At 37.2% G+C, this 21,298-nt stretch overlaps 1 protein-coding gene across 6 annotated transcripts in view; it reads right to left on the bottom strand.

Annotated features, from left to right (window-relative positions):
* The window catches only part of PLCB4 (phospholipase C beta 4), a 185,138-nt gene that overhangs the window by 63,478 nt on the left and 100,362 nt on the right, over nucleotides 1-21,298 (bottom strand). For all 6 annotated transcript variants that reach the window (XM_014966459.1, XM_014966462.1, XM_014966460.1 and 3 more), the window contains 7 exons: nucleotides 14,791-14,870; nucleotides 14,176-14,229; nucleotides 9,237-9,318; nucleotides 8,007-8,107; nucleotides 7,334-7,391; nucleotides 2,946-3,054; nucleotides 620-830 (listed from right to left, as the gene is read on the bottom strand). In XM_014966459.1, the coding sequence (XP_014821945.1) occupies nucleotides 620-830; nucleotides 2,946-3,054; nucleotides 7,334-7,391; nucleotides 8,007-8,107; nucleotides 9,237-9,318; nucleotides 14,176-14,229; nucleotides 14,791-14,870 (695 nt within the window). The remainder of the gene's footprint in view (nucleotides 1-619; nucleotides 831-2,945; nucleotides 3,055-7,333; nucleotides 7,392-8,006; nucleotides 8,108-9,236; nucleotides 9,319-14,175; nucleotides 14,230-14,790; nucleotides 14,871-21,298) is intronic.

Below are 21,298 nucleotides of genomic sequence, written 5' to 3'. Positions count from 1 at the left end.
GAAAAATGATGTCAGCTTCCTTAGTGTTTCTGTACAAGCAAACTACTCAGGACAAGTTCTGAGCAGTGATGTTCAGAGCAGTAAGTTACAAAGCAGTTTTGGGCATTACATATTTCCTTCTAAACTGCACATGTGTAATTTCAGACTGCTTTTATAACTTTGGGTATATTACCTTAAATACACTATGTGTGGCCAAATATTATTTACACCTGAACAATGCTTTTAGCACTGTAACACTCTTCTAATTTATTCTCTTACTCAGTTAACTGTGACACATTCCAGTACGTTAAGAAATTAGGAAGGAAATCCCAAACTGATTCTAATTTACATATAAACTTCTAAATTAAAAAGTAAAAATTTCTCTGAAATTCTTCAGTTGTCATTTTGAGATCAGACTTGTTATCTTTCTCACAATTTGTCTCCTGACATCAGTTTCTACATTCCACTACCTTTCAATGTTTTTTGTGAGATAAGTAGTATCTTAAATATAAACATTTTAATTTAACACACTAATACATTTATACATTAAATTATGAAATATATCACCACCAAGGAATATTACATAGGTTTAAAGTATTAGATCCACAAATATCAAAGGCTGTTATCTTCTGCTTCCAACCTGCATCCAGCCAAAAGCACTTGTCTGTACATCTCCACTGAAGACTTGCCCCCAAACTGCCTGCCTGTTAGATACGTATTGTGAGAGGAACTGATGAAATAATGAGCCAAAGGATGGTCCATTTCTTGATATAATTCCAAACGGTCTAGGAAAACTGGGGCGTTTTCATCTGACATCAAGTATCTGCAAAACCCATCACTTGATATGACACCTAGAAGGAAGAAGAAAGCATAGCAAATTACTACTAAAAATGTATAGCAGGCAGGAATCAAACTGTCTCACAGAGCAGGTACCCTAGCACAAAAGCTATGCTATTGCTTATTGCTACTGCCTTCTTTCTTAACCTACATGATTCAGCAAAAAAAGTTGTTAAGCTTAATTATTTTGCTCAACAGCAAAGTTATACCTAAGAAGGGGAAAAAGACTGCAGAGAACAACCACTGCTGAGATATATTCTTGCCTTCTTTACATGCTAAGGTTCAACATGCTATTATATTAAACCACCTCTTTATCCTATTGATTACACCAGGATAAAATCCCTATCAGTAAATAAGATCAGTGGAGGAATGCTAAGAGGACACTGCTGCTGTTCCATTGTTACTCTCCATAAGCCTATCCCTGCAGTAGGTTTACCACATTTATTTAAAACCTGTTAGAAATATAAATCAGAGAAAAAATCTAAATAAGTAGCCAAGACTCAATAACTGGCAAAAGAATAAAAGACAGTATTATTCTCTTGCTACAGCTTGGTGCTTGCAGAATCCTTTGTGAATTACGGAACATTGTTTTCCAGTCCTAGATTAATTTCCACCTCCATAAAACATAGAATCATAGAATCATAGTTTTTACATCTTCTATTCTAAACATGTGGCAGCTACCTTCCTCATTTTGGAAAATACATAAAAATACACTGGCATCAAGAGGAATCACAGCTGAGTGTCTTTAAAAAAAAAAAAAAAAAAAGAGTTTACTAAAATCAAGTAATTAATACTTGGAAAATTCTACTTCATGTAGAGAGGAAGAGAAGTAAGTTACACTGCTTGTGAGTGGAAAATCCTCATAATGTTTATAAATGACTCCTAGACAAGAGAAGCATCTCCCTCTCTCTCAGATGATTCCTGGAAAGTCCATGTTTTCACAGAATTAAAGGAGCAATCTATTAATCTAGCATACAACGCAGTGTCTGGAGTAGCATATACAGTAAAAGCTCTTCCTCTAGGGGTTTGGTCGAAGGACTAAATTACCTTAAGGAATGGTGAAAACTATACATCCAGCTACAGAAGGATTCCTTAAGTTTAAAGAATGAGGAAGACAACTGTAAACTCTTCTCAACCAGTGGCCCAGAGAAAGTGAGAGGGGCAGGTGTTGCTGTGGAAGGCGCTGCTGGCGTCAACTCCTGTGATCATAAAGCAGCAGAAAGGCACAGAGGGGACCCACCAAGGCTGCAGCACTGAGCGAGAGTGGATGTGTAAAAGCTATTCAGCTTCTTCAGCACTAGCTTAATACATTAGCCTAAATGTCTCATGAAAGTGGCTTCCTGTTAGAATGCTTGAAGGTCTGTGGGCTTTGCAAGACTGCAGTCTCCTCCTCTGCATGCTATGATGATAGTAATTTCCAGCAAAAGAGCAGGGAGGACAGAGATGGATAGCAACATTTTTAATTTCTGCAGTTGATCCCAACACGGTTATTTCAACAGAATGGGCAAGAACTAGGAGCTAAGTTCAACCACTGACACCTCCAACACCCACAGCAGCTAAGGACAGGAGCAATCCAAGAATGGCCTGGAGACACTTCCTGCAATCTTGCTCAGAGAGAACATTTTTCAATGCACCCATGTAAAATACCCTGTTCTAAGCTAGGCTGCTGCCCTCAAGCACTACAGACTTTATAAGAAGGTAGATGCATACCCAGTGGTGCACAGAGGAATATTTTTTTTTTTTTTTTTTTTTTACACAGTAGTTGTACAGCTTTGTAGTCTCTCAGAGACCTTGGCCATAGCCATATGCAAGTTGCGTTGTTGCCAGGAGTCTCCATGTTGTTCCCCATTTACTCAATCTTAGCCTCTCCCATTTTGTTTCAGGATGGCTGTCTCCAGCCACGCTGTAACCTAGATCAGGGAAACAATCCTTCTAAAAAAAATAACTGATTTTGAGGGGGAGGTATTTTTCAGCAGCTCAATTTCCTGATCTAGTTCACTAGGTGGCCAAACAAGTGCTTGCCCCCTTACCATAAGGACTGCGAGCTCCCTTTTAAAAGTTTGGGTGCTTTGGAACAAATTCCCCAAATGCCTAAAATCAGTGAATACTGAATTCCCTCCCACATTTACCTTTACTCTTCAAGTCTTCATCTGGCTCATATGTCTCAATTATCTGCATTGCTCTTTTTGTGTCATAAAAGGGAAATAAAATTTCATTGAGCCGAGGATCTCGTTGATGCTAAGGTTAGAAAACAATGGAATTCAGCAAAACAATATAGTGCAAGGCTATCATCCAAGAGCATTTCATTACTGCAGATGAGAAAGAAAGAAGTGGACATTTAAAAAAAAAAAAGAGCCCTAAAACTTACAGACTACTCAACAGTAACTTTAGCTTTAGACAGAAAATGAACCTTATCTTTCATAAGAAACCTAGGCAGTTTGATTATTAAAATATTTTTTAAAAAACATTCTAGTGCAATCATATAACTGGTATTACTTTTACTTGTTCATGAAAATAATGACTGCACGTGGTATACGTGCAAATGAAATGTTGAAAATAAATTGATAAATCTCTCATCTTGGTAAATTCTCTCTTCCTAATCTTTTTTGTAGGTCATGTAAACTGACAGTCTTTACTGATGGAGCTGTAACCACCTCTGCAAAAATATGTCTTCAGCAATATCTACAGGCAAAGTAAAATTTAAAATAAAGCTATACTATAAATACAGAATTTGAAACCCAAGTTTAGAAATGTGCAATTACTGATGATTATTTGTGAATCGTGGAAACATTGTGTTATTATCTGTTCAAAAAACAGCATAGGTTCTTAGAAGAAATATGTACAACTTAAAAGAGCTTCACAGTATCATCTCTTCAATTCACAATAGTTTACAATATTAGGATTTCATAATAGATGTAATATTTAGATACAATTTAGCAGTGATTTCTAATACACTACTAAAATTCAGAGTTTTTAAGTTTTCACTTAATGGTGTGCTATGTAACTCTTGCTTTTTTCCAAAATGGATTAGAGCTGCACACTGTGTGCCTGATTCTCCATCAAAAGAAAATTAAAACAGGACTGAACGGAGTAGTGGCATGTAAGCAGATGCAATAAAACAAAGAAATAAATATGACTGTGAAAACACTCTTTTACCCCAGTAGGTGCACAGTTTTCAAGCTTTAGTTTAAGCAGAATTCAGAAATGTAACAGGCCACCCCCATATTGGTGATCAATATTTAGGAGTGGACAGGATGGTATTGATATGGCTTGGCACAGCACTATCGGCATTTGCTGTAATTCCTTATGTGTAAACTTTTTGACATTTTGATATGAAAAAAAGCAATATCCAATCAAAACCAAGCACTTGATTTCTTTTCTTACTATTAATACATTGCTGCACGTGCTTAATTAATTCCAAGAAATTGCAACCAATGCCAATTTAATCATGCAATTAAGGAGGGATCTTTCAAGTAATGCTACTGGCAGTCTGCAGCATCTAAAATACAGCAGTTTCATTCACTACACATCGGCTGTCTGGATATCTAAGTAAAACTCAGATGAAATATGATATGAGAGCAGGTGGAAGCAGGACAAAACTTGCTAAGCAGCACACAACAGCAACACAACACTGGCATGCAACAGTACAGTCTACTGTGACAAATGACAAGCTTCATACCATTAGTGACAATACACCACTTCAAAAAAATTGTAAGAAATAGTTGGGAAGGTTCTTAAGGAAAGTGCTCTTCCCCACTCTCTTTCTTCTACAGTTAGTCATAAGCAAACAGAAGAAAATAAATGGGATAAAGCAAAAAAACTCTCCTCTGAAGAAAGAGTCCCAGAGTTATTGGAAGGAGCTAAGAGGAAAATACTACTCTCGTAGCAATGATCATTGCTCATTATCAATTTTCTATTTGAGCAAAAGCATGTCTTTATGTTTATTTAGTTTAAAAAATAAAGCAAAATTGACAATTGATAAAGCTTTACTTAAAATAAGGAAGAAAGCTAGTGTCTCTTGGGCAAATGTCCTGCACCATTGAGCTTGCTGGCACAAGAAACTCGAAGCCCAAAAGCTGACCACAACTAGAAGCATGAAGTTTTATCTAGAAAGACAACATGCTCCAGGACTAATTGTGTACATCCAACAAAGTTGCATTTGGGAAGAGGGAGTGGGAAAGTGGGAGGGGGCAGTGGGAAAGGGAGGTAGAAAAGGATCTCCTCATACCTCCTTCCCACAAGAAAGGATGAGTCCTGGTCAGACTACTGAATTTCCAGTTTGACAGTTAATTGGCTTATTAATTTATTGCTGCAAATGAATGGCCGGAGCAAATCTCAATAGTAGTGATTTCAGTTCTTTTTCTACTACATTTTCTTTTTTCAAAATTTGACTTCAATACTTAGTGCCTGACAATAATGGAATTTCAAAAAACTTCCCAGAAGCTTTAATACACAATTAAATCAGCTGTCAGCCAGCAACATTTAAAAGTCAAATAGAGACAGCAGTTTGGAAAAACTCCAGGAAAGCAGCTCACACTCCACTCATACCCAGTAACGTACCCTCATGCGCCCTTAAAACCCCATAACACTTAGAGCTTCTGTAGCATGCCTTGGAGATTACTGATTAAAGATAATTTAGGTTAAAGACTCTCATGAAGAATGGCTCTGCCAAGTAAATCCCCTCTCCTATATAATGATAATAATCTTTTTATATTTTCCAGCATTAAACACCACTGCTAATTGCAGTGTTGGCCAGCTGTCAAGAGGACAGAAAAGATAACTTCAGGAGGGAGATTCCAGGTCATTTAGTACTTTTCAAATCATGACCAAAATTTTAAACTCTCTTTGAAGACCAAAAGAACTCCAGCACAGAGCCAAACGCATTAGTTTCAGCCATCAGAATGAATGTCCTGCTATACAAAACCACTTGACTAATTTTTCCGAGCTCTGGTCACGCACTAGCGGGCCAACATTCCAATTCAAAATGTGTTGTGTTGGTAAGAATGTAGCCAATAAAACACATCTTTCTTCAATACTGCCGAAAAATAAGGCTTCAAATTCTGTAAAAAGATCTGCAAACACAATATAAAACTGAGAGTACAACAATTCAATTTTAATTTTTTAATCGGTTACTGTAGGTAGCCAGGAAATTCTTACAATTGCTGGCAGCTCTTCTTCAGAAGTTTGTGCTTCAAGGAAGCACACTTTGAACTAAAACAATTACAGAGATCAATTTTAAAATAATGATAAAACAGTAATTTACTGAAAAATTAGGATTAACACTAAAAAAAAAAATAATCAGAAGCTAATATGATTCAGTGTGGGGATAGGGCAGTGTGCTTCAAGCAGTGAAGTATATCTGTCACAAGAAGTGAACTAGAGGGTTCATGTACTTTAAGGGGATAATTTATAATTTAAATCACAATGTTATCCTTTCTCTCAAATGCAGAAGCAAGAATGCCTTAGCTGTGTGCTCCAATTTTCTAATAGAGAGAACTAGGTGGATACAAACCAAGGCCCCAAGCAGGTAACCATTAGTCCTGAAGCTGTTTATCTTCTCACTATCTTTTATTTTTGAATATTCTTTCTATGTGTAATTCAGGTTTGGGAAAGATTAAGGCCTGTGTTCCCTACTGAAAAAAGAAAATTATATTCTAAATTTGATATATGGGGAACTGACTACTCAAATCTTCGTATAGCAGTATCAGAAATAGATTTATAAATATTAAAATAATTTTAGATGGAGAGATTTTTGGTAATGCACCCAGTCCCTAAAAGATCAAGCAGCTATCCATGCTCCAGATGACAAGAATCTACAGGACCAAAACCAAGCAGAATGCGCCAATTTTCCATGTGTATGTTCTTGTCAAATCTACATAGTGCGTTTATTGTTGCCATTCCAAATGAGTCCATCTTCTATAACTTACTGTGCTTTAGGAATAGAAAAAAACAATCCCACACTGTTTATTGAACTACTTAGCACACTCATGATGTTTTTAAGAAATGCTAAATACTCTTGCCAACAACTGTGTTCTGGAAATACAGCAATAAAAATATTTCCTCTTATTCTGCACACATAGTATTTTAAAAATCATATACAAACTCTTAAAATATCCTCTTAGCTCTTAGATTTGTAACAGATTGAAATAATACTGTTGAGAAGAATCAAACCACTGTTTATAAAAGCCTACTTTATTTTTTCTATTATTCAGAAGAATTAGCAGATATATTTAGCTGTGACCTACAGGTACAGTATAAAATGTGTAAAACATACATAACACACAACATAACACAACAGTAAGTAATCAACAGATGCAATCTGCAAAGCCAACATGTAGAAAGCACAACAACATACAAGGTTGAAGCTGATTTTTGCACCTGGATATTACCATAATGGAAAGATCAGCGGATCAAAAAAGCACAGCAAATAATGGCATGATTCATGCAATGGAAAGATTGGAAGAAGCAAGCCACTGCAGACAGACTTGTATGGTAGTTAATGTATGAAAAAGCTTACTTCATTTAGAAAGCTCACTAATTGGTCTACCGTTAAATAATCAGTTTTGTCTCCATTGCTGAAAAGAAATTTATTAGAGAGTGTAAGTTTTCATGTACGATGCTACAGTAGGTATGATTTACATGTTGACATTGTTGATACTTTTAAAATCACCTGCTTTTCTACCTCAAGTAACTCTATAATCTCAAAATTAACAGTCACAGAAAACATACTAACTGTCTATGCTTGGCACAGTATATCTCCCATAACTTCCTATAACTTAACAAACATTACTTCATAAAACAACATGTAAGTCCTCCCGCTGAGAATAAACTGAGTGAAAAAACTTTTTAAACTTCAAATTTCTTATTTAATTTAATTAGTTCACATACTGTGTTAATCACCTAAAGGAGCAAGTTAAAATTACAGTTAGTTAGTAAAGCCACTGCAAAAAAAAAAAAGTTCCAGGTGCTTCCTATAACTCATGTAAAAGTTGCTCTAAAATACAGAGTGAACTTTTACATTAACAATCTGAGAGGGAAGGAAGGGAAACACAGAGACTTGAGTTTGTCTTAAAATACTGCTGATGCTACTAGGATTCAAGGTTTGATAGTCTTTACAGTGTTCTGTCACTATTAGACTAAAAATACAGCAAAATGAGTTTAAAGCAAGATTATATTAAATTTGAACTTACATCTTCTTAAAGAGGTCCTCTATATCAGTTCGGGGACATATCTTTTGGGTGAGCTCATAAAATTTCTCATAAGTAAACGCTGCAGGCTCAATTTCATCATTCTGCAACAAAAAGCAAAGGTACACTTATCCAGCAAAAAAGAGCTTATATGGTCTTTTCCCAAGAGCGTATCTTATATCAGAAAAAGCAACCAAGAATAGATTTAGCTCTTTACACAGTACATGCCTAGTTTCTTTTGCATTTTCGGACAAGAGTTCTTAATTCATCTTTATCATAAATTTGTTTGATGTGCTTATATTCTGACCTCACAGTAACAATTCTACATTAAAAAAAAAAACACCAAACTGGAAAATTGTCTTTAATTTTCCTCTGAAGCTTAGAAAAAACCACCCAAAAGTCCAAAATAGTGCACAAACTTCAGGATACTTATACCGAAGCCAAGGAACATTGAGAAGAGTCCCAGGTTTGGTGCAATAGTTTTAAAAAGCAAAGTGGCTCTCATACAGGGACATGTAAAACTTTCATGAGAGGGGGAACACAAGGCTTAACACATTCAGTACTGTATCCTCCTCTGATCAAGATGATAACTGCAGCAGTGAGGAAAAATGTCACCTCAGGTGCCAGGCACTGCTACAGCTGGGGGATTCGGGTCTTTCTACACCCCTGTCTCCCCAGCTGGGGACAGCAAGCTGCTGAGCCTGCAGGGCTGCCCATCACCAGGCACTTGCCGCGGTCAGGCCAAGAACCAAGGGCTGGAGTCTCCAAAACAAAGGGAGACTGGGCAGGGAGTAAAGCTGAAAAAAAACCAGCTGCAACTGTAAACAGCTGCCACCTCTCTGGGGCTGCTGGCAGGGGCTCCCGCCATGAGTGAGACGCAGCCAGAGAGCAGTCATCCCACATACAGGAGGAGTCCAAGAAATACAAGACAGCATGCAACAGGAAAAAAAAAATATTATGTGCATATTCTATGCTCATATACTTTGCATAAATGAATGAAAGGTAATCTGTTACAGAAAAAAAGGGAAGCCTCATCCAAGTGGTTTACAGACCACTATGTCATACAGATTTAATTACATTTTGGTTTTAGTAAACAACTTACAGTGATTAGTAAGTTACTCATGAACAATAGGCGTGTGTTTGTGTGATGCAATGACTTAGATCACAGCTACAAATGTTAATGATCCATCAATTTATTAGTATATAAAACAGTTATTCAAAACCACTAAATACCTTTCCACTGGGAAGACCTAATTCCTTAAGTGCCTGAAAGATCACTTTTTCTGTTTTACCTGATGCAAAGGTTCTGGTAATGCTAAAACAAAAAAGAGTGGGGAAAAAAGAAAAAGGAGAAATGTTAGTCACTTTTTAAACAATCAGTTCTCTCTCTCCTGCTTTTACTGCCAACATTTTCCTCTGGCTTCAACTGATGAATGTAAGCATCTTCCAAGTAATAGTGCAGTTGAAAAAGCGCTCTAAGCTTCACAGAGCAGCAGTGCTCTGCCTGCAAGCTATCCATTAGATAATATATCAAAATAATGGACTTGAAAAAGAAGAAAAGAGGGTTTTTTCCAATATACTGAGACACAGAGCTGTGCAAAGCATTATACTGTTGGCTTTTTTTCAACTCTATACAGAAATGACTGTGTTTAAAAAGTAGCAGATTCTTCAAGTGATGAGACTCCTGTCTCCAGCCATTCCTGCTTGTGGTGGTCACTGGTAGCCAGAAACGCCCAACATGCATGTCAAATCTCATTCCTGCTCCCTCACCAGCTGCAGTGCTCCCTCCTCCCTTTGAATGCTCCCTCACCTTATAAACAGCCCTGCTGTAGACATACTATGCACAACTCATTTAAGTAGGTCTCAGCTGCCGCTCAAGTATTTCCAACAAACTGATTAACTTCCTTCTACAAAACAGGGGTGATTTCACCATGCATGAGATTGATCAACTTGAAATTAAACAAATCCAATTAAGTTTAGCTGTTTGGTATGATTCATGTGAAAGCATTTGGTCTATTTCTGTTTCCATTTGAGATAAGTATGAGTAACTTCTAACTGTGGAAAAGTAGATCCAAACTTGACCTCTCCACTTCCTTCTGTTTAGGGTCTAAGCTAAAATGATGTGTCCCACAACCCCTTGATTCTGGTGTCTCAGTCTGGAAAGAAAATCTGAAATTCTGTATCCAATATCTATTTCTAATGCTAAGAAAAGTTGTACATTGGAAAAGTCTCTATAGTTGCCTGATAAGAATATCAGGCTTTTATCATCAAGTGAGACAAACATTTCCTGAGACTTCACTAATCTCATGCATACTAAATAATTTCACATGGTGAAAGATGTGAAACAAACTGTTGCTGTTATTTGTTGCCATAGCAATTCATAGTTGTTTTACTCTCCAAAGCACTCTACACTGCCTGTGTAAATATTTTCATACTAATAAAATTAAGATCAGGAAGCCAAAGATCTAAATGATATAATATTTTAAATAATATTTTAACAAATGTTGGCCCTTTTTTTTTTTTTACTGGGTTCTTACAGCAGTTCGATTTCTATGTCCCTATTTAGGCACCTAAGTTAGTTATTTGATTTTCCAAAGCTGGTAAGTACAGGAATGTTTTCACTAAAATACAGACTGAGTTTAACTTCAGGCACTTGTTTCTTAAAAAAAAGTCTCAGGCATCTATTTTTCTACTAATTCTCAAACACAGAGTAATGTCAGCTCTACTATTTACAACCTATCTCCAGCTCTTTAAAAAATTCCATGCCTGTTCTAATGAACCGGGCCCCAATAATAAATGTCATGTAAAACACATAATATTGGCATAAGTAATTAATCAGAAACGGTGAGCCAAGATTCCATGGCTGCAGGGAACTTATTTTTGATGCCAAACTATTTTTTATTTCACCAAAGATGACAGCAAACATAGCAGTAATTTGTAATGAGAGCGGCAACCTAGAGAAGATTGCATGAATCAAAAGAGAACGTAAAAATACAGCATGACACTTCCATTTTGCTAAGGATACTGTAAATAAAGCTACTTCTCCCTCTACCAGAAGAGACTTCATCCTAGCAGATTTACATTCACCTTGTATATGCCTTGGAAGAAAACTGGGCTACTTCAGATGCAGGCAAGTTACTGGTTGACAGATACCTACAGCTGGTTTACTCCTCGTGTTCTACAGCGGTTTGGGGCTTTTTATGGTAACATGGCAAAGTACTTCCGCATCAATATTTAAAATAATTCCCAAATATGGGACTGAAGGGCATGAATCTGTTGTGCTTAAATGGATTAAATGATTTCAGACCTTCACTACTTTCCAACTGTTACTTCAAAAATCAAGCCAACACATAAACTGTTCAATCTCCTGGCTCCCCTGAATTTATCAGTTTGGCTGGAACTGGAAGTACCGCTGCCTACACTGTACAAGAAATTATCTAAATCTATGATTTCCAATCATGATATAAGTATTAAAACAGATTTCTTCCAGGCACTCTAGAGTAATCAATATAGAACACATTTACTAAAAAAGCGTAATTTCACATTAACTTAATTAAACTACTGTAAAACAGATTTAAGCCTCATTTATCACAGCGTAGCTATTTTTTAATATATTTTCATAGTTAGAAGCTAAATTAGCTTAAATCCTTTTAAATGTAGTTATACAGGGGATAAGCGTAGATTGAGCAAAGCTGATTTCTAAACACTCTGGCTGAGCAGGTGCAACTTGCACATGTAGAAAATCCATTTTCTGCCAACACTGCAGAAACCAAGTAGAAATTTTGAATTTTAAGACACACTGACCTTTTAAGTCATCATTTACAGTAGTGCTAAAATCTGAAAATAAAAAAAATCTTACCAAATGCCCTGTCCTGTAAGATCCGTAGATGTAGTTCTAGACTCAGACTGCTAAAATGTATTAAAGCCCAAAAGACAAACATGGTGCTCACCTAAGGTTTTCACACTGCTAACTGCCAGAATTTCTTCTCTCCCAAACACAGCAGGTTGATAGCAACAGATAACGCCCCAGAGTACAGTAAAATCCAAAAGAAGTTGAGAAAAAAATCTTCATGACTCTACAACCCTCAACTGTACTAAGGAGGAGTTAGTTAGGAATATTTATGCCATTTACCACCGACAGCCTAATGATGAGCCATCTCAAGGCTCATCATTCCCTCTGGCCACGTGCTAGCTGCAAAAATCCTTCTTAAACCTGAGAAGAAACGCAAGGAGCTCATTTCTCAGGTGAGATTTTTTTTTCTTAAGTATTTTACTGCACTTCCATGTAAAAATAAAATACAGGAAACCTCGTGATACTTGTTCCTGTATTTTAACAGATTTGCTGGGTATTCTGCTTGAGAGAGAATAACCTTCCTGTCTGTATCCCCAGAGCTACAGCAATTGCTGCAGGAGTACCCAGGCAGCCGGAAGAAGTGGAGGTTTGACACAGCAGGGCTCACTAGCTAACACTGTATTTAAAACCAGATAGATATATGGGAGGGGCTGACCATAGCAATCTGGAGCTCAGTTGAAGGGGAAGCATGCTCTTTATCTTTCTTTCAGCCTCTCACTGACATCTCTCCTAATCCTTTTAGCAGGTGATACAGTGCTTCCTAGATGAGCCCCCAAAAGCTGCCACATTTCACCCACACCAAAATAGTGCATTCCTTGGAGCATTCAGATGTAAAGAAGATTCAGCTTCCTTCTGCACAGAATGGAATTGCAGATCCCCTACAAATTTACACTGCAAACCACTTTTGCAATAAATTAAGCTGCTAGAGACCAATTTCTGTCAACCTGGAAATAGTGCAAATTTGAAAAAACAAACTCTTGGAACTGGAAACACTTTTAAGAAAAATCATTCAACCTTAAGAGATCATTTAAGTCCTCTAAAATCAAACTGCAAATCTGGCAGGAAGATTTAATACAATGTGGACTGGACTCTTCAGCAATACGCAGGGTTGTTGCATACACAAATCAGTATGCAGTAGCACAATGGAGAGATTTATGCCTCACTAAATGTGAAGTAAAATATTTCATGGTAGAAACCATTTCAGACAAGCTAATGTACTATAAATTCGTACTGAGGAATAAAGCTCTAAGTTTAAACACAGGCATAAAGCTCTACTGTCTTGAAAAGGATTTGCCCCTGTAGTATTGTTCCCTCATCTTAACCCTTCCGTTGATATTCCTCATGGGACTTCTGCACAGAAGGTTGCCTCATGGCAGTTTATTTCAAGTTTGAGAAACAAGTTGAAAGATTAATACACTGAAGCAGCCTTAACACTGTCAGCCTTGACTCATGAAACTAAAGAAACCTGGAAGGCAGCCTGGCAGGCCCTTTGTCTTTTTGCAGATTCTATGGATGCAAAATCCTCTCTCCCTTGAAAAAAATTTTGTGAGACTTATCTTACGAAGTCCTCCTTCTTGCTCCCTTCTGTGAGTTTCTATTTCTGAAAAAAACAGCATGTCCCAAAAGTGTTGTTTTCATATACTCATAAAGAGGAAAGAAGCAAAATGTGTCAGGAAGAATTAATTGCTAGAACAGGAGAGGGAGAATTACTGCCCAGCCAGAGCAGACTGACAATCAGTAACTTGAAATAGTTGATACCTGTACAGAAAGAAACACACTGTTCTTGCTTTTCTGTTACTGACAACTAACCCAAGAATTCATTTATCATATGGAGAAAATCAGGTATTGTCCTGGGGGTTCCTATAAAAGCAAAAGTATACGGAGCAGAGCTATTTGTCTCTTTTACAAGGAACTACATTTTAAAATGTACCTTTTTGTCCTCTACTTAACTGTCTTGCAAGTTTTTATGGTTCTTTTGGTAAGTATTTCATGAAGTTTTACAACAAAAAAAACTCATTCCAGAGTTTGAGGAGTTTTAGGCTGAGAAAACTAATGCACTTAGCTCTAAGTGACTTTGAAAACAACTACAAGCACTCATACCTTCATCACAATGGACTAAGAAAAAAAATCAGTGGACTGGTAAGAAGTCCTGCCTAGTTTACCAAGAAAGTATGACACTCAGCTAAGTATGTCTAGTTCTGTATTTATTTTTACATATGTATTAGTAATAAAACTTATATTTCCCTATTAAGCCACAGAATTTTATTAACATTATACAACCAGTACTTGATAAAAACCTGAATTCCCAATTATGCTTACCTCCGAACTGGAATTTTCCCATTTGTGTTTGTTAGAAAGGCCAACTTCATCCAGCTGAAATTAAGAATGAAATATTTTTAAAATACTATTTATTAAAATTAGGATCTAGACACTTATATTTAGATTGAGATTATTGCCATCTCCGTGAAATAAGTACAGACAAATAATTGTTCTGTAATAAAAACATCTTTCTGTAACTTTTTAGCGCTTGAGGCAGAGTAGTTCTTTAACTGTAAATGCAAAGAGGAGCCCAAAAGAATCAGTACATCAATTAACATGAGTGTGAAGACAATCAAGACTCATGGGGGCTTGCTTGCATATGCATCAATGAAAGAACAAACTAAACAATAATTAAAACATACAATATCAATAAATGAAATGAACATTATAAAGTCTCTTATAATTTCTCCTGGACATGTGCCAGATAAAGACTTGAGACCTCTTCTTGTCATAGTGAAAGATAAATCCTAAACTAATTTAACACCTTTTCCTTTATTACAATGTTTGTGATTGCAAATGTTGAACTATGAAAAATATTACTCTTTTAAAAATTCCAAGTAGGAAAATACTAGTACAGAAAAATAAAGGAGAAAGGGGAGGAAAGAAAGTACTTACTGTTTCTTGAGACATGTCATTGGACTCACATTGTTAGCTCTAAAGTTATGGATGATGGATCCAAGCCCTTCTACCCATTGCTGAAAAACACGAAAATACAGAAACATCAAATTAGGAAAACTGAAGAGGGAAAAAGTAGGAAAGTTGGTCTTGAGGGAAACCTCTTCTTCCTTGCAGGTATGGATAATGCTTGTAGCCTGCATTGAGTGAAAAAACTACCCACTGTCCAGCCACATTTTACCAATTACTATATCATCCTTCACTGAACAAAGTGATTGTGCGTTCCATTCTTCCAAGTATTACATGGAGCATCAGCGGTGCTATTAAAACAGCTTATTGCCAGCAAAGGCAAGCAGCCCATTGATTGATTTATTAAGCCTTCTATTTATAGCCTGTATAAACATACGCCTCCCTTTCAGTGGTGGCTGGCAATATTAGCTATTACTAAGCAACATTATACAATATGTGATGACATATTTAACTGATTCACTTTTAGAAAAGGAATGAAACAAAATATTAATAAAGCTACAGCAAACCACAGGGAGGCACAACAATTATTCTGTCACACTGATCTCATGTAACACCCTGTTACATATTCAAGTCCTGCTTGCTTTCTGGCTTTCATCCTTAAAAAGCAACACATTCCAGTAATCACTGGTATGACTTCCAGCCAAGAGCAGCATTCCAGCACTTACTTATGTAATTCCTTTTTATGGATATATTTTCTGCTATAGCTTGTACCTAGACTTCGCAGTACTGTATAGAAGAAGCTTAAGGATTAGGCTGATTTCAGCACTCATCAATTTCAGCAAGAATCTTGGCAGGATAAAGCTATAGGAAGAGAAGAAAATGACAGCACTGCAAGCCAAGTTCGATCTCAATTATGCCATTGTAATACTAGGATTACTCAACAGATCATTTACACTGGTGGAACTGAGACAGGATTTGGTCCACTGCTTAATGTTAACCTTATGAATAAAGAAGCTTCTTGCTTCCGGCCAAATTCTGTGCATGCAGCTTGAACTGACTTGGGCAGGATCCAGAATTTGGCACTTATAAATAGATGCAGATGAGTATATTTTTCTTTTCATGAATGAGTGCTGTACATCTGCAAAACAGATGAAAAAAAATCATCATTTATACAGGAGGAATACTAATGTCTTTGGAAAACGGCATATTGTAAACTGCAGGCAGTAAATCCCTATAGGCTAAACCAAGGTCTAAGGTGCCAATTCAACAGACAAATACACTTAAGCAGACTCTTGTACTCACGACACATTACAAGCACATCACAAACTTCTCTTTAAACAAGAAATTATTAATCAGACTCCCTCAAAAATGGACCTTATAAATCTATTTTACTTTGGGAAAAGTAGCCATTTATCATTACATTTATTAAGATTTAAATATTCCTTTTCAAATTATGCTTTTCAAGAAGTACTGCATAAAATATGCATACAAGTAGAATAAGTGATATATCTGAGAATCAGTTGAAAATAGAAGTCTGAATTACAAGCAAAGCTAGCATTTGGGGGTTTCTCTGATGCGTTTTTGTGTTTGAAAACAACCCACCAGTAACAGTCTGCCCTTCCATTTCTCTTTTCCCAACTGCACGAATAAGATGACTTAATAGTCATAAGTACAGATGTACTGTCTAGGGATATAAAGAAAGCAAGATTCATGGGAAGAGATAATATTATTTATTATATTTATATTTGTATATATTCATATTTATGTATAATTTTATAAATTAATTATTTATTAGAACTGATATAACTGGAAGCCATCGACTAACTTCGGGAACACTTATCTTTTCCTACAAATGTCCCCTCACCTAAGATGATATAGGAACAGTGTGTGTGATAATTTCAGGATAAGTGCCCAAGTCTTAGATATATTTCAATCTCCTAGAACTGTTGAAATTCGACTATCACCATTCAACTATCGTTAACTATGTATGTTTGTGGGGGTATTTTTTGTGGTTTGTTTGGGTTGGGTTTTAAACAGTAAAATGTAACACTACTGCTGCATTCACACTCTCACAGCTATAAAGAAGTTCATCCTTGTATGATCTGGATTAGTCTGTAGTCCCGTAACAGCTACTCAACCTTTCAATGCTGACCCATAAAGTAAATTGGCACACGCACTGCAAACAAAAAACCCTTGCAAAATTTAATTATGCAAAATATATGTTGTGAATAAGCTTCAGTCTTTCAAAACTCCTTTTTCTTTTTTTTCAGCATTGGCAATGTCACCATTTCAATAGGAAAAAACACACAGATCCATTTCAATGCAACTACACTAGATATAACAAAATCTAATATTTAGAAGTAAGGTTACCCAGCGCTCAGTTCTGAAGCTACTTCTGTAAATCAAGAACAGCTACCAAAAACGGAGCACTGCTAGAAAAGAAACCAGTATAGAGAGAAATCAATACACTAACCACTTACAAAAATAATGTCTTTGCAGGAATTGTCCTGATGATTCCCACTTTAGAGGGCTCCCTAATCTTTTTTTCAATGATAATGCCCTTTCCCGATAGAGATGCCATATCAGGAACTGCATTCTCTTACATCAAAAAAGCACAGAACTACAGCCAAACACTGACGAACCACGAAAGCATCACATCTCTGCTGGCATCAAGCAAGAGAGGAGCCTAAGAGTCTCTGTCCATCCATGAATCATCTTTCCATTGGCACGATGTCCCCTGGGCAACGCATGGCAGTTTGAGAGACACATTTGCCTCTCTGTTCCATACCATGCAGCTGCACCACAATGTAGCATCTGGCTGCTTGTACTTCAGTTTGGGGCTAAAGTAGCTTCTGGAGCGTTTCATTAGATATTCCCTGCAGTTACCAGCTGGCCCCAAATTAACTAGGAATAAGAGAGCTGAGGGGGAAAAAAAAAAAAGCTTCTGGATTGTGAACATACTATATAGAAGCATAATGACATAAGAAGAGAAAATTTCCTCATCCATAGATTAATAATTGCTGGTTCAGTGCAACACATTCAAACTCTTTGTCCTTCTGAGACCCGAGAGCCTCCAAATAACAACTAGCTTCATAATCACTTTAAGGCACTGTGATCCTGACCAAAATATCCAAAGCCTGAATACTCTGACAAATATCAAGCTGGCAATATATTGTTTTCCTGACAAGAAACCATTCCCATGTTTAATGTACATGGATGAAGGAAGAGCTCAGATTTTTCTCAGCTAACACGCTATGAAGAATATAGCAGCAGCCTTGCTTGTATGCTATGACAGCGCTCCTTATTGAGGATGAAGCTGAAAGACCCATGTGCCTCTGGAAGTAAACAGGGATAAAGATCCTCAGTTTTCTTCTTTTGTGCTCAGCATTTCCACATCACTATCTCTCCAAAGAAGGAAAATTTTACTACAAGATGAAATTCTGAAACAAGATAGATAGGAAACACTTCACTTGGGTTTTACAGAAAGTTTGATTCTTACTGATGCTAGTCCTAAATATTTTCCGATTATCAAAATATGGCTCAGTACCTTTGACCTGTGAATGTAACTCCTGAATTGCTCTCTATATACCAAGATTTATTCCAGATTCATATAAAAGAGGAATCTTGACCCTGGTATCTTATCCTGCAGAAACAACAACCATGAAAGGAAACAAAACCAAAGACAAGTACCCAAGTGAAGTGTTTCCTATCACCTTAAACACAGACCCTCTGGCTAACACAAAAGAACAAAATCTAAGTATACACTGCAGGCTGGAATAAGCAGACTGTTGTTTTTCTCTGACAGGATCCAACATTGTCAAATATCTTTATAAGGAGAAGGTGCAAGAAAAATTGATGGAAGAAGCACTCTCCTGCTTTTTCCTGTGGCACTCAAATGCTTCTGAGGCACTTAGTAACCTTGTGTTAGCCAGGGTTCAACGATGAAACACAGGCAGCAATGGCAGGGCATCAACCTTTCATTTAGGAGCATTAAAAGGGCAAAAATTGCAAAAGGCTAAAAATCACTCTAACCTACAGCTCCTGAAATTCTAGACAAGGTCACCCATGGCTTATTTACAGATAAGGTCAGTATTAGCCAAATTGCTTGAAATTATTTTACCTTCACTTCTTCAGCGAAGATACATTTTCCAGTATTGGAAAATCGACAGTTGCACTCTATTTAATTCAAGCATTGGGAATGCTGGGGAAGCAAGGAGGCACTGCCCTCTGACTTCGGTATTCAGTGCCTGTGACTGGCTGTCAGAGTCAGGGGCTTGATAGCTTGAAGGTTCAGGAAACCCACGGAAAACAGAACCGTGTTTCCCAATTCTTGCTAAGACAGACATGGGTTGCCAGGATTCCCTGCTACTTTGCCCTCCTTTAGTGATGCTGTGACCAGTAGATGTCCCTCTTCTCTCAACACAGATGTTTCAGAAGTAATTTCTGTTCTATGAAAATTACCATACCTCTAATATAAGACAAAAGCAAGGAGACTAGACTGATAACGGTGTAAAACCTATCCCCTACCTCACCAACTCCAGCACAAACTTGTGGGGTACTGCTGTGAAAATTCTTGTACAAAGATAAATGGGACTCTTCCTACTTTCAAGTATTTAATCAGAAAAACTGGTGCTCACACAAACACTCTGTATTGGGAATTGCCTGATGTGTCCAGACCCTTTCCACCCCACAATGACTTTTCCAAGCATTGGAGGGGTCTACTCTGAAAGCGGCAGGAAAACTCACTTTGGCTGCTTTTGTATACAAAGACAAGCATAGTGGAGCTTTGCACAGCGAAATCAACCTCCTGCTACAGAGAGCCAGGACTGAAGTTTTCAATTTACTGATAACTCCAAGCGGCATAGCCAAGAAAGAACATGAAGAAGCAGAAAAGCAAGCACCAGTGATCTCAGAGATGCCTAAGTACAGGCTGGATAGGATATGGAGATTTCTCTAAAGAGCATGGTATAACATACTTGGCACAGGGTTACCTGAACATGTAAGCAGCTGTCATATACTTAAGACAGTCACAGTTCAAAAACGTTTATTACATAGGTTATGAGACATAAGCCATATACTAACATAACAGGACACAGAAAACAGCAGCAAACTCTTAGAGTTCTGTTTAAGGATATTCTGCAGGTTTCTTGGAAAGTTTTGCTTTGAAACATCACAACAAACCAAAGCTATGGGAAAAGAGAACTATTCTCTAATGTGACTGTGGGATATTCCTGTGGGAATATTCTGCTGCCTTCTAGTTACCCTCCCAGCAATATGATCTGTGCAAATAATTAACAGCTTGTTTCATGGAAAAAAGTCATGGTCAACTAAACCAGAACTTTTTATTAAGTCAAAAAGAGACACAGTGTAGAATAGCAACAAAAATTATCAGCCTGAAGTGCTTCGTCTTACCAAAAGCATGGTGGTCCATTTAACAATTTTAAACAAACTGAAAAATACTTAAAAAAGGAAAATACTATTCCAACTGAAAAGCTGACGAGTTTCAGGATGTCACAATGAAATGCTTTCAAATGCAGTCATCTTCAATACCATAATATTATTAGTTGTATGATAAAGCTTGCATTGTTTGTTAGCATATGAGTAACAAAGCATTTCAGCATGTGCTACTCGTTCTGGTGTCTCACAGGTTAGCCATCAATGTGTGATTCACTGTCTCAGTGAGTAATACACTTGTAGAAAATACTTATTTTCTATCAAATCCAGCTATGCCAGTATAAAAGGTTACTCCATTCTCCTTCCTACCCTGTCTCCCCTGTGGCTGATCCCATCCCTACCTATTGTCAGAGGAATCATGTGCATCAGCACTTCCCAGAGCCAGGTTATCTGAAGCACTGGTGTGAACAGGTGACATGAGTTTAATTCTATGGCTCTTCTGTGAAGTAAATCAGGAGCATTCACATAAAGACCTTGACAGCAACACAGTGGGAACAGTACTTTCTGGCAGAAGGGTAAAAACTATCAGCTGGAGAGATGGTCCTTCCCAACAACACAGCTGGACCTGGGAAAGAACAACTGTCGGGACAAATTTACCCCTGGTAAATTTGCAGTAATATTAAAGAATGTAAAAAGAGCTGACTTGACTTCAGTTAATCTTTTAAGTTAAACTCCTTAATGCATTCCCAAAGTGGATGAGCAAAGAAGACAAGAAGACCAGATTTTGGGTTGCTGAACTACAACGGCTTTACTGGATTTATGCCAACTTTGGACAGGCAACCTACATGCCGTGCGCTAAGGCCTCCCATCAGCATTACATCTGCACTAAGGAAATTCACCCCCAAATACTTGCTGGCCTTTTCAAATGTCCTAGATCGAGGAAAGCAGATTATCAGATTACTAGGTCACAGAAAGTACATCTGGGAAGTAAAAATGAAAAATACATACATAAACTCACACCTCTAATATATGTGTGTGTGTTCTAATTTTAGGTCACAGTAATTTATATAAACTGATTTAATCTGGATTCCGAACATTAGATTTTAAATTCCCCCTCTTACAGTCACTATCTACTACCACAGTG

Source organism: Calidris pugnax, unplaced genomic scaffold (assembly GCF_001431845.1).
Source record: "Calidris pugnax isolate Ruff unplaced genomic scaffold, ASM143184v1 scaffold31, whole genome shotgun sequence".
Classification (NCBI taxonomy): domain Eukaryota; kingdom Metazoa; phylum Chordata; class Aves; order Charadriiformes; family Scolopacidae; genus Calidris; species Calidris pugnax.
Note: the sequence above shows the minus strand (reverse complement) of the source record. Positions and strands in the feature narration are given on the sequence as shown.